At 36.8% G+C, this 14,046-nt stretch overlaps 1 protein-coding gene across 1 annotated transcript in view; it reads left to right on the top strand.

Annotated features, from left to right (window-relative positions):
- The window catches only part of NEXN (nexilin F-actin binding protein), a 39,121-nt gene extending 27,794 nt beyond the window's left edge, over window positions 1–11,327 (top strand). Inside the window, exons 10-12 of the mRNA XM_007946488.2 lie at window positions 1,443–1,664; window positions 10,488–10,673; window positions 10,959–11,327. Coding sequence (XP_007944679.1) covers window positions 1,443–1,664; window positions 10,488–10,673; window positions 10,959–11,327 — 777 coding nt within the window. The remainder of the gene's footprint in view (window positions 1–1,442; window positions 1,665–10,487; window positions 10,674–10,958) is intronic.
- Window positions 11,328–14,046: the final 2,719 nt, after the last annotated feature.

The following is a 14,046-nucleotide window of genomic DNA, read 5'->3' as shown; positions in this document are numbered from 1 at the left end:
ATATATATATATATATATATATATATATATATATGTATAAAATTCCATTATTATGTTGTAGGAAAATACTTTTAAGATCTAGCCTCAAAAAACAAAACAAACAAAAAACAACTCAATAGTATTAATTTTATAAAGGAAACTGAAACTGAATTCTCTAGGAAAATGAACATCTAAAGTAGAATTATTTAGATATAATCTAATAAATATATGACAGTGTGTAACTTTCAGTACATTCTAGTATTATTGAATGTCTCATTAAATGTTTCACCTCAGTATGTCTGGGAGCTTTCAAGCAAAGTAGCACGCCAATTCCAAGATTACCTAGACTGTAGATAATTAGTTCAATCTTCCATTTCGATCAGAATGATTCAGAAACCATTGTGATATGTGTATCTCTGCCATAGATTTGTTTCTTGTATTTTAGGAGTTACATATTTTCACTCACATAGACCAAAAAGTGGAGGTAATGTAAATAAGATTTGTTTCCTCCCTTGGCTGAACTAAGGAATTAAGCTTCAAATCACATTTTTTTTTTTTTTGCCTAGGTCTTTAGGAAAAGGATACCAGGAATAAGTGTAATAAGTTTAGCATTAAGAAGTATTACAAAGGACTGTTGTTGTTGTTATGTGCCGACAAGTCGGACCCGAGTCATAGCGACCCCTCCTTGGGTTTCCGAGGCAGTATCACTACGGAAGTAGATTGCCCCATCTTCCTTCTGAGGAGTGGTTGGTGGGTTTGAACCACAAGCCTTCTGGTTAGCAGTCAAGTGCCTTAGGCACTATGCTACCAGAGCTCCCCTAAAAAGGACTTGTTGTTGTTATTTGCCCGTCGAGTCGACTCCGACTCATAGCGACCCCTCCTTGGGTTTCTGAGGCAGTATCACTAAGGAAGCAGGATTGCCCAACCTTCCTTCCGAGGACTAGTAGTGCTAAATTGTGAAAAGAGAAAGTAATCTGAATACAAGAAAGTATTGAAGAGAAGACGATACAAAAAATTGGAGTCTAATTCTGGTTGACTCCTTTTCTATTTTTTTCTGGCAGACTATATAACTGAGGATACAAGTTGATATGAAAAGAACTGTAGGGGTTCTACCAGAATATATTTTCAAGAATTTGCTAATTTAGTTCTCCATAACAGCTATCTTCCTACAATTCTTAGCAAAAGCTAATTTTACCATGCATATTTTAGTTCTAGCAGGTTTTCATGGAATGTTAAATTATGTTTTGAGCCATATTTCCTAACAAAATAATATTTTAAATGGAATAAGAAGTTATATAAAGTCTTAAATTTGCAACACCAATTTTAATTTGTAAATTTAGGAATTGTATTTGAGTAGGTTATTTAAACTTTATTTTTGGCTTCAAATAAGAAATTGTGCACACTTTCTGGATGGTTTATTGTAAATTGGTATTAATCATATAAAAAATCTTGTATTTTCAAAGGAAGAGGAAGAAAATGAAACCTTTGAACTTAGCAGGGAATACGAAGAACTAATAAAATTAAGAAGAAGTGGATCTATTCAAGCAAAAAATCTAAAAAGCAAGTTTGAAAGAATTGGACAGTTATCTGAAAAAGAAATACAGAAGAAGATAGAAGAAGAGCGAGCAAGAAGAAGAGCAATTGACCTTGAGATTAAAGAGCGAGAAGCAGAAAAGTTTCATGAGGTATATTATTTTGTACTTAGCTATGGTACGCTAATGATAATGAATAACATTGGCTTTGAATAAGTTTTGGTACTTACACTTAATCATGGATGTGTATAATAATCTGAGAAATAGCAAAAGTACATTATGATCTAACAGGACTTTGAAAGACTTCTCCACTCTAGCATTGTATTTTCAAATACCTTTATCAGTGCTAAAACCTATAGACTGACTGTCATTGAGTCGATTCTGACTCAGTGACACTACAGGACATAGGATAACTCTCTCATAAGGTTTCCAATGCTGTAATCTTTATGGAAGCAGACTGCCTCATCTGTGTCCTGTGGAGCAGCTAGTGGATTTGAACTGCTGACCTTTTAGTTAGCAGGCAAATGCTTTAACCACTGCACCATCAGAACTCCTTTTAAAACCTATACCAAAAACAAAAACAAAAAAACCAAACTCACTGCCATTGAGTCAATTCCGACTCATAGCGACACCTTCTGGGTTTCTGAGGCAGTGAATCTTTATCGAAGTAGATTGTCCGGTCTTCCTCCGCAGAGCGGCTGGTGGATTTGAGCTGCCAACCTTCTGGTTAGCAGTCAAATGCCTTAGGGACTACACCACCAGAGCTCCTTGTTAAAACCTATAGTGAACATCAAATGGTTCACTTTAACAAAAGTCGTTCAGTTTATCAGCACATTTTAGTTTGAATCAGTATGTTAAACTCCACAGAACATTCTTGTTTTGAAGATAACCAAAAAAACCAACCTCACTGCCGGCGAGTTGGATCCAACTCATAGTGACCCCTCTTTGAGTTACCAAGATATCACTACAGAAGCAGGGTGCCCAACCTTCTGAGGAGTGGCTGGTGCACCAGCCTTCTGGTTAGGAGTCTAATGCATTAGAGCTCCCAAGCTGGTTTTAAAGATAAGACCTGTAAATTCTATATGACATGCCAAGTCACACTAATCATTCAGCGGCATAGCTTAAAGTAGAATTCAGATGACAAGATTTTGAAGTATCTTCATATGTAAAATGAGAAGGCAGTCACTAGACGATCTGCAAGTTCCCTTCTTGCCTAAGGACTATTTATATGATTGTTGTTGTTGTTGTTATGTGCCATCGAGTCAAACCCGACTCATAGTGACCCCTCCTTGGGTTTCCGAGGCAGTATCACTATGGAAGTAGGATTGCCCAACCTTCCTTCTGAGGAGTGGCTGGTGGGTTTGAACCGCCAGCCGTCTGGTTAGAAGGCAAGTGTCTTAGCCACTATGCTACCAGAGCTCATTTATATGATTATATTAGCTTAAATGTGATCTCAATTTTTTTTTTTCTGCCAGAAATTGCCATTGTATACTATGCAATGGCATTTAATCTGTTTTTTCTAAAAGTTCACTTTCATTAAACATTCAACCAGCAAACAGGTGTAGGAAGATGGGAGGGCCTTCAGAGGAGATTGCAAATAAATGGATAGAATGAAGAAACTGCAAATTCTTGGGAGTATAAGCAATTCAGTATTGAGGTAAGCATAGAGTGCAAGGCTCAGAACAGGAAAATGTACTGGTGCACAACTGAACTGACCATGGAAGGTCTTAGCTACCATGTTAAGTAACTTTGTTTTGTAGGTGTGCAGTGAAGTTTTTTTTTTTTAATAACCTGTAATGATGTTTTCAAATAGGCATTTTTATAGCTAGATCATGCTAATGCTAATACATGTATAAAAAATTATTTGAATGCCTATCATGTTCCACAGACTGGACGCTGGCACCACTCTGGTGACTAAGCCTGTGGTCACTGCTCATTTAGCACTTACAATCTAATTAGGGGGACAGGAGTAGGGGAATGGAAACCAATTATTGGGTGGTTATAAATAAAAGTTACAGAGATTAATAAAGCAAAGCAAGGGTAATAGAGTCATGGATTGAATTGTGTCCCCCCAAAATGCGTCCATTTGGCAAGGCCATGACTCCCAGTATTGTGTGGATGTCCTGATAATTATCTTCCATATTGTGTTATTCCATTTTGTGTTGTAAATCCTAACCTCTATATGTTAATGAACAAACAAATCTGTCTTAGAAGTACAGCCAGAATGCTCCTTAGAAGGATGTGGAGACTTCTTTGCCTTATGTACTTCGGATATGTTGTCAGGAGACACCAGTCCCTGGAGAAGGACATCATGTTTGGTAAAGCAGTGGTCAGCAAAAAAGAGGAATGTCATAAATCAGATGGGTTGACACAGTGGCTGTTAACACTAGGTTCAATATAGCAATGACAGTGCAGGACCAGGCAGTGTTTTGTTATGTTTTACGTGGGGCTGCAATGAGGCAGAACAAACTGGACATCAAAGAACATATGTAAATGGGCAGGATCAGTGTAGTATCGTACAGCCTTACAAGAGAGTGTAACTCAAATTACACCCTTACTCTAGTCACTACCTTACTCAAGTCACAACACACTGGTGCCCTGAATTTGGATGTCTAGCTTCCTAAACTGTGAGAAAATAAAACCACCTACTTGTGATATTTCTTTTATAGCAGCACCAGATAATTAAGACACAATTTGGTACTGGAAGACTGGAGTGCTGCTCTACTAGATAAATGTAGAAGCAATTCTGGAATTGGGTAATGGATGGAGGCTGGAAGAATTTTAAGGGAGCTCTGGTAGCATAGTACCTAAAGCACTTGACTGCTAACCAGAAGGCTGGCGGTTCAAACCCACCAGCCACTCCTTGGAAGGAAGGTTGGGCAATCTACTTCCGTAGTGATTACCACTTCAGAAACCCAAGGAGGGGTCACTATGAATTGGGGCCGACTGGATGGCAAACAACAATAGTAGAATCCTAGATTCCTTTGAAGAGACTATTGGTAGACTTACAGACTTGAAAGGGAATTCTGGTGAGGTCTCAGAAGGAAGTCAGCAGAGCTATAAAGTCTCTTATACTGGAGAATGTATATGGTGCCAGCAATAGAATGTTGTTAGAAATGTAGACATTAAATGTGCTTCTGGTGAGACTTTAAAATAAAATGGTGCCTTTCATGGAGTGGCAAAGAACTTGTCTTAATTATGTTCAAATTCAGAATGTTTGGTAGAAGGTAGAACTTGTAGGTGATGAACTTGAATATGTGGCTGAGATTTCTAAGATCTTAAAGGGGCTGTAAGGTATCTCTTTGCTGCCTATAGGATAATGAGTGGAAAAGGATGGACTTAAAAATGAGCTGTGCACAATGAAAACAAACTTAACGATTTGGAATTCTGTTGTACAAACTAAAGGCACATGCCCTAGAATGTTCACCAAGGATATGTCTATACAATCTTTTGTTAAAGGGATTAAGCCTATGAATGAGGGACCTAACCATCACAGCAGAAAACCATCGGCTTAGAATGAAGGGGACAAACAACAAAAGGAGAAAACATTCTCTCTTGGAATTCAACAGACAGTAAACAGCCCAAACGAGTTCCATCTGTTGTCCTCCAAGAAAAAAATCCTCCTTGGAGCAGCAGAGGTCAGCAGAACTGTTGGGAGCAACAGCTGCCTGGGTCTCAAAGGGTGGAGACATGGTCTCTTGGATTTCAAAGGGTAGGGCCACTGCCTCCTACGCTAACTTGGTTCTGGAGCATGGAGCTGTGGTTGAGGTGTGCCAGGAGAATGAGGCCACTGCCAAAAGCTGAGGGGGCAGGGCTCCCATGACTAAGAAGCAGAACAGGCCCTGCTGGGGCCAGGGGCTACCACTCAGATGCACTAGGAGCTGCCCAAAGCTGAGGGAACATAACTGCTATCCTGATAAGCCTGGAAGGCACAGCTGAAGCCCAGGACCAAGGGGCCTCCACTCAGAATCTAGAGAACATGGCCAACACCCAGAGTCTGGAGGGCTAGGCCACTTACTAGATACTCTCAGAGAACAGAGTATTATTTTTAAGCCTTATGAGCTAATATTAAGTTCTGCTAGGCTTTGGACTTGCTTAGTGCTCTTTCCCACTTGTAATGTAAATGTCTACTTTTTACCCATCCCATCATTGTACTCTGATAACCTGTAGTCTAGACTTCATATTTTCACAGATGAAATTTTGCCCCAGCACATAATATGCCTCAGATCTCACCTGTATTTAATTTAGATGATTCAGAAGATGAGATTTTGGATTTGGAGTCAGCTAGACTTTTGGGGTATGATGGGTGATGTAACAGATGTGAAAGAAGGTTGTGGCTAATTGATGAAGGACCTTTTTATCCTTGCAGGGACTATCAACAGTGTTAACAAAGTTTTAGGGCAAAGTAAAAAGGTGTATGTTTATGAAATAATTCTGGCAGCAGGAGGATGAATTGTAAGACATGATGTTAGGGTAGTATTACCAATATTCTGGGGGTGGGGCAGACCTAGCCTCAAAAGAACTAACAAGTTACTTATGGGCAGGAAGGAGGTGGTTCCTGAGGAGCCTGACATTACTTCCAGATTACCAGGGAAGCTAACTAATGCTACAGAGAATTCAGGAGACAGGAAGAAGTGGGATGAATAAATTGTTTTGGACATGTGAAATATGAACTATATAGGGTAAAAAATAAAAACACAACTCTGACTCATGGTGGCCCCTTGTGTGTCATAGTAAACTGTGCTCCATAGGGTTTTCAATAGGTGATTTTTGAGACATAGTTCACCAAGCCCTTCTGAGATACTTCTGGACAGTCATGAACTTCCAACTTTTGACTGTGTAAGCACAGGAAATCCTGAGAAAGTTAAAACAAGTTGAAAACTCAGGCCTTGAGTTCAGGAAATAGAGACCACAATTTTTATGGCCAGTAGAGGAGTAGATGAAGTCATCTGCAAAGTAATAGTTTGAAAGTGAATGACAAAAAGCAGAGAACATTTAGTGGTCAGATTAGTTGAGATTGAGTCTGTAAAGAGATAAAGGTAGTGACACCTCAGACCACTCATTTTTATCCCTACAAAACTGTTGTTAAGTGCTGTACAGAAGAGGTAGATAAATTGCTTCCTGTTTTATTACTATTAACTGGCTTTCTTTTGTATATATAAATGCAAGTTAGGATGTGGATCACCTTCTTTAAAGGATATTATCACACTTTTTCTCTTGGATTAAAGGTCTTTAAGGTATCTTTTATAAACTTGTTGGCATAAAATACAACAAAATTCCAGAGTAAGAACACCCTATTTGAACCCCAACAATCACCCCCAAAATCAGATTGTTTCTCCTTTCAAAAATGTCAGTGCTCAACATGTCTTTAAAGGTTTACATTCTGTTCATCATTCAAGGCCTAAGTCATTTATGTAAACATTCTTAACCAAAGAATCCCATCTTAGCTCCTGTAGTGCTTAATATGTACCAATCATAAGGTATTTAAATCATGCAAACAGCTTTAGTGTCTGATTTTGTAGTTAAGATTTTCCAGTAAGGTATACTGATTTCGTTTGCTTCTTTTATCTCAAAACCACTGCCCAACTGTGTTTTTTAATATTCACATTTTGGGGCTATCAATGCACTATTGAAAATGTAACTGAGAATGAAGATCATTCCCATTTAACATGACTCTCAGTAGATTCCTTTCCTGGAAACATTTTAAATCTGGTTTTTCAGAAGTTCAAGAAAGGGTAAAGATTACACTTAACAATAAATGATACTGTTCACAAACTTTCTAACCGTTAGCTCATGACGAATTCTTTTACTTACACCCAATTTTATTTTTCTCCAAATGGAAGTTTGAGGTAACTAAATGGTTAACTTGTACAGTTATGAATGTTTAGAAACTATTTTATGCTAAATCCAGAATGCCTGTTATTAAGTGGGAAGGAACTATTTAGTCAGAAGAGTAGTTAATATACATGCTGGAATATCCTATTCTTAAAGATTCATTCAGTAAACAAAGTAAAATTAAATGTACAAGTGTAAACAAAGAGGTGTTCTCTACCCCTCCCGATTTAAGTGTTGGAAAAGACTGAGATAAAATTGCAGTAAGCAAACCATTGTTTAACTTGTATTTTCTCGTAGTCTTTTAAGGTAATAACCAACAACCGTATCAACACCATTCATTAGCAGTAACTATAGTTTGGCACTATGTTCATCAACTGAAGGGAAATAATGGCATAAATAAAATTTTCACATCAGGTTTTATCTGATGTTCTAGTATATTTTAAATCAGATAAAAAAATGATGCAGGAGAACCAAAAAACCACCTTTTATCTACTACTCCATTTATTGGAACTGAGGTGAAACTCCAACTGATTTAAAACTTTCATGAACCAAGATTCTTCCTCTACAGGCAATTAGCTCATAAATAGCTTTGTTAAAATTTCCCTTATTTAGCTGTGTCCTGAAGCAATTTTACAATCCCACTGCCAGAGTTGATTCTGACTCATAGTGACCCCCACTGGGTTTCCAAGGCTAAATCTTTACGGCAGTAGGTTGCCTCATCCTCCTCCCTTGGTGCAGCTGGTGAGTTTGAATCACTGGCTTCTAGTTAATAGCCAAATACTTGATCCACTGTACCACCAGAGCATTTTACTCTTACTACTGTTAAGTATGTTGTCGTTGTAGGTGTTGTCAAGTTGGTTCCAACTCATAGAAACCCTATATACAACAGATCAAAACACTGCCCAGTCTTGCACAAGCCTCACAATTCTTGCCACACCTGAGGCCATCATTGTAACCACCATGTCAATCCATCTCATTGAGGACCTTCCCCTTTTTTGCAGACCTGCCACTTTACCAAGCATTGTATCTTTCTCTAGGGACTGGTACCTTCTGACAACATGACCAAAGTAGGCAAGATGAAGTCTGGCCATTCTTGCTTCCAAGGAGCACTCTGGCTGCACTTCTTCCAGGGCAGATTTGTTAGTCCTTTCGGCAGTCCATGGTACTTTCAGTATTCTTTGCCAATACCACAACTCAAAAGCATCTACTCTTTGGTGCTCCTTTTTTACCATCCACCTCTCATATGCATATGATGCAAATGAAAATACCATGGGTTGGCTTACCACCTGTTTTTACACCTGTCTTCAAGGAGACATCTTTGCTCTTTATTCCCTGAAAAAGGTCTCTTGCAGCCGATTTACCCAGTGCTATATATGTTGTCTGGTATCTTTTTAAAATTGTGATTTGGGTTAAGTTTAGAGAGCAAACTCACTTTTCATACAGCAGTTTACATACACTGTCTCATGACATTGACTACAATTTCCCACAATGCAACAGCTCCCTTTCCACTTCTTCCCCATAGTTTCCTCTTCCATGTCCTTCTTTCCATGCACTCCTGCCCACTGTGCATAAACAGCCCTTCTGTTGTGCCATGATTGCTCTCTCCAAGGAGTCTATATCTATCTAGTGCAAATGTTGTCTTTTATTTGGCTGGAAGCCACAGGAGTGGGTTCAATTCCAGACCTGAAGGGCAGCTAGGACCCATACTCTCAGTGGTTCTATTAGACCAGCAAACCTGCCTCCCCTAACTTTTAAATGATTTTGAGTTTTGTTCCACATTGTTCTGCCACTCTATCCAGGATCTCCTACACACATTCCCCTCTGAGTGGTTGACAGTGGTAGCCAGGAACCATCTAGTTCATATGGTCTCATAATCAGTTGTATAGGCTGAGGTTGGCATGGTGTACTAGTCGCTTGGACTAATTGTTTCCATGAATCTTTGGTTTTCTTCATTCTTCTTTGCTCTGGATGAGGAAAGTGTCATCTGATATCTTAACTGCTGCTTGTATTGGTGTTGACTGTGGAACCAAGTAACATGAAATCTTTAAAAACTTAATCTTTTCACCATTTATTGTGTCACAGCTTATTGATCCAGTTGTGAGGATTTTAGTTTTATGGTGAAATGTAATCCATACTGCAGACTGTTGCATTTTAATGGTGGGATTTCCATAGATCCACAAAAGCCTTAGTTTACAAGCTATCAACTACATTAGAAACTAAATTAACTACACCCACCCTAATGTTTTGTTTCCTACTATTTGCTAACTCTAAGAAAACTGCACATGAAGGCTGTCAATGACCCCAACACTACATTGACTTTTTTGTAGACTCACACTAATACCAGAAACTAGGCATAGGCACTTAAATGACTCCTTTGGTTTCCATGGCTTTCAACTCTCACTTTTCAAAACAGATGACTCAAACATTTCACCTCAATGACTCACCCATGCTCCAACCACTGCCTCTCTTAACAGTTGCCCTTACCTGTTTTCCTACCTGCAAAAACTCTTTTCCACCATTCTGACCATCAAAATTTTTGTTGGATGAAATTGATCTTAAGGACGGTTTCTATTAACTAAGACAGGTGAAGAAGAGAAAATCATTATATGAAAAAACTATAGAACAACTTGCCTACATTCAAACCCTATTATGTAGATGGGTGAATAGTAGTATGGATATTCTCCAAGGGAGTATTTTAACAACATATACAATATATAGTCGATCTAATCTTTTTCTTCTACTCAACTATCAGCAATAAGCACTGAGAAAGGGCTGAGCAAATAAAGACAAAGGCTAGGACTCTATTAATATTGTGTAATATTTACACTGGAAGAAGGGAATTCTTTGTTAAGAAAATGTTTTGTGATTTATAACACCACATTTGGGAGCTCTGGTAGCACAGTGCCTAAGGCACTTGACTGCTAATCAGAAGGCTGGCAGTTGAAACCCACCAGCCACTCCTTGGAAGGAAGACTGGGCAATCTACTTTCGTAGTGATACTGCCTCGGAAACCCAAGGAGAGGGGTCGCTATGAGTCAGGTCTGACTTGATGGCACATAACACCACCATATTTGGATTAAAACTTTAGTTCTAGTTGGTTCCTAGAATGTAAGCTATTATTCTTGGCCTACTCTCTTGAAGGAAGAAGATGTAGATATAAAGCCAGCAAAAAAAAGTGAGGCTCCATTTACTCATAAAGTGAATATGAAAGCTAGATTTGAACAAATGGCTAAGGCAAGAGAAGAAGAAGAACAAAGAAGAATTGAAGAACAAAAATTACTTCGCATGCAGTTTGAACAGAAGGAAATTGATGCAGCACTACAAAAGGTACCAGGGCTTATTTATCCTTCATCTTCCAGATGTTCTCTTAATAAAACAAGTTTTATGAGGCATAAAAATATTTTGATGCCATTCAAGTTACCGAAATGTTTGTAATGTACAATTTGTAGTAAGCATACTAACATTTTCTTTAATTAAATTAAAACATTTACCTTCAGAATTCTATCATTAACCACTGTCTAAATATTGATGTAATGTGATTTGGGAGACTGTGCTGAAAAAAAAAGCTATTATATCATAAATGCCAAGCTGAATATATTTATTTTAATATAGAAAAGAGAAGAGGAGGAAGAAGATGAGGGCAGCATCATGAATGGTTCCACTACTGAAGATGAAGAACAAACCAGATCAGGAGCTCCATGGTTCAAGAAGCCTCTAAAAAACACATCAGTTGTAGACAGTGAGCCAGTCAGATTTACTGTTAAAGTAATGGGAGAGCCCAAACCTGAAATCACATGGTGGTTTGAAGGAGAATTACTGCAGGATGGAGAAGACTATCAATATATTGAAAGAGGAGAAACTTACTGCCTTTATTTACCAGAAACTTTCCCAGAAGATGAAGGAGAGTATATGTGTAAAGCAGTCAACAATAAAGGCTCTGCAGCTAGTACATGTATTCTAACCATTGAAAGTAAGAATTAATGATTCTTTTAATCTAACTTTTCTATTTAAAAAGAAATTACCTTTAAAAAAAAAATCACCTTTCTTCCTTCTTCTCTTTTTTAGCTGACGACTACTAATTCACTCCCTCCCCTCCCCCTGGAACTTTCTCGCTCTCCAACTTTCTTACTTCATCCATCTTTTCTGTGGCGGGGCCAAAAAAGGAAACGAGAAGTGCCACTGTGCTGATTTCTTATTCCTTTTCATAACAGTCTTCAAAACACAAGCTCCTCTAAGGAATACCTACTTCCTTTCTAAACAAACATCAGATTCATTGCCATATCATGCAATAGCAGTCAATAAACATGTTATTTAACTGGAGGAACTGAGAAATTTATTCATTTATTCTATTGGACCCTGTTGAGAAGGATGTTAATTCCCATCAGAGTTTACAGCAATTATGATTTAAAAGAAATAAAATAAGTAGAAAGCATTATTTTGCATGAAATAATGTCATTTATGGGCTATTTACTTAAACTTAGTAGGAAATGGCTGTTTTTTTTCAAGAATTTGGAATCCATCAATTTGGGTGGGTTTTCTAGTTGTAGTTTTGAAGTTTTTCTGAAGCAGATTTTTTTGAGGGGAAGGGAGTTAATCCTTTTAAAGGAGGAGCATGGGAAAAAACAAAACAAAACAAAAACTAAAGTATCAGTTTCAAGAAATAACTGCCAGAGAAAATCTGATAGAAACCACCATCTTATTTTCAGTTCTGAATGCTGAAAGCAATAAATAACTTTCAAATGTGTGTAATATATCATCCAATTTATAAAGCAAATATATGCCGATCTTCCTTGAACAAATGCATATTTAATAAGAAAACTTTGTATTAATAGTTCATGCAAGAGAAAACACTTTCAACACAATTAAAACTTTTAATAGGAGAGTTTCTTAGGAGGATTTGATTTAGAAAATAAAATAATGGCACAACCTTTAGTTTTAAATTCTGCTCCTTATAAAAAGTATTTGTAAATAATTAGCTGTCATGTTCTATGATCAAAGTTGTTGCGTATTTTAATTTTCTGGAAGAATTTTATTTTACCATGTAAACTGATAATAAAGTAACTTCTGTATTAAAAAGACTTGAATTAAAAATAACATTTTCTCACAGTACACCGTAAATTTTAGAAAAATAGTCAAGTAAAGTAGTATATGTAGAAAAGAGACAAAACACTCCTCTGTTATATTCATCAATGTACATTTATTTTTTTAAATGAAGAAACCATAATCAATACAAAATTACAGCAATATGTGCCCTTTTACACACAATACCATAAAAGCAAGCTCTAAACCACAGTTTGTAAAGTTATTCAATTTACCTCAAGTCCAAGCTGCATCTCCCTAAGACACTTCCCATCACAGTAGCCATTTTAAGCCAATCTTCTTTTTACACACGGGTAGTTTCTGTAGAGAATGCTTTTCTCAGGACGAAAATGCATTGAGCATGCATAAGAAAAAATATATATATATGCGCAAATACATTTAAGAGCTTCTATAGGGATTATCATTGAAGAAAATAAAAACCTGGGATTTATTTGCCTCTTAAAAGCACCAATTTAAAAATCCCTCAAAGGTTTTCATATCATGGCAAGAAAACTCAAGTGACATATTAAACAAAAAATAAGGTTATTTTCAGAATCAAAATTATCTTTAAGTAGGTATTGTTAAAATGCATTTTAAAATGTGGCAGATTTTGCAGAAAATGAAAAATAAAGAACCTCATTGAATTGTAAATTCTACACATTATTCTAGACAATAGATAACTTTCTTGGTTGCACTGGTTTCCTGGGCAGATTATTCAAAACAAATCAAATGTTATCACTTGTGAATATATTTCCATTTCCCTCTAAAGGTATTTTATTACTCTTAAGCCAAATCCACCCTTACAAATTAACTACCAAGATATTTGTTTAAGGATATACTTTTATAAACCACGAGCATCAAATCACTAGTTCTAGTATTAAAACCATTTTCAATAATTAAAAAATAAAAGTATTACTTCTCATTTCTAAAAGAAACATCAAATTATAAAAATCTAGAGTATCACCACACTAAGATCTTAAAAAAAAAAATCCTCAAATTTAAATGCTAAATAAATCAGTTCAATTTCAATCTAAACTAAACATTGTTCTATCCAATGCATTCAATTCAACTGGCTCACCTTTTCAGCTTTCCATTTATTTCAAGGCTAAGATCAGCATCATTTAAAAAATGCTGTAGTATCAGTGAAGGCTTATGGCAATGAATAAAAAAAATTCCTATGAGACAGAAATAATGCCCCAGTATCTATCAGCATTCATTTATATTTTCTTTTATAAAAAAGCAAACTACAACTAACCAAAACTTGACAGGCTCTTAAGGTTCAAAAAGCCCCTTTATATTTTTATATTATCAATTTTAACATACCTATCATTGACTATTAAAACACACACACACACACATACACACACACATGTGGTGCAGTAGGTACATTAAAAAAAATCAACAGTTCATGGAACATTTAAGATCAAGTGACTAGTACTTTAAAATGAAAAGTGATCAAAAGCAGGTACATTACACCCTATATCATATTATGTATGGGAATACATTTCATATTTCTCAATTATGATTTGCCAATTTTACCTTCTACATTGAGCCCATCTATGGTCCATGCTCATCGGCTCACCAATGGCATACACTCAAAGGATTCCTCTTATGGGTAACT

The sequence above is a fragment of the Orycteropus afer genome, unplaced genomic scaffold (assembly GCF_000298275.1).
Source record: "Orycteropus afer afer isolate SDZICR_OR568_19922 unplaced genomic scaffold, OryAfe1.0 scaffold00164, whole genome shotgun sequence".
Lineage (NCBI taxonomy): Eukaryota > Metazoa > Chordata > Mammalia > Tubulidentata > Orycteropodidae > Orycteropus > Orycteropus afer.
Note: the sequence above shows the minus strand (reverse complement) of the source record. Positions and strands in the feature narration are given on the sequence as shown.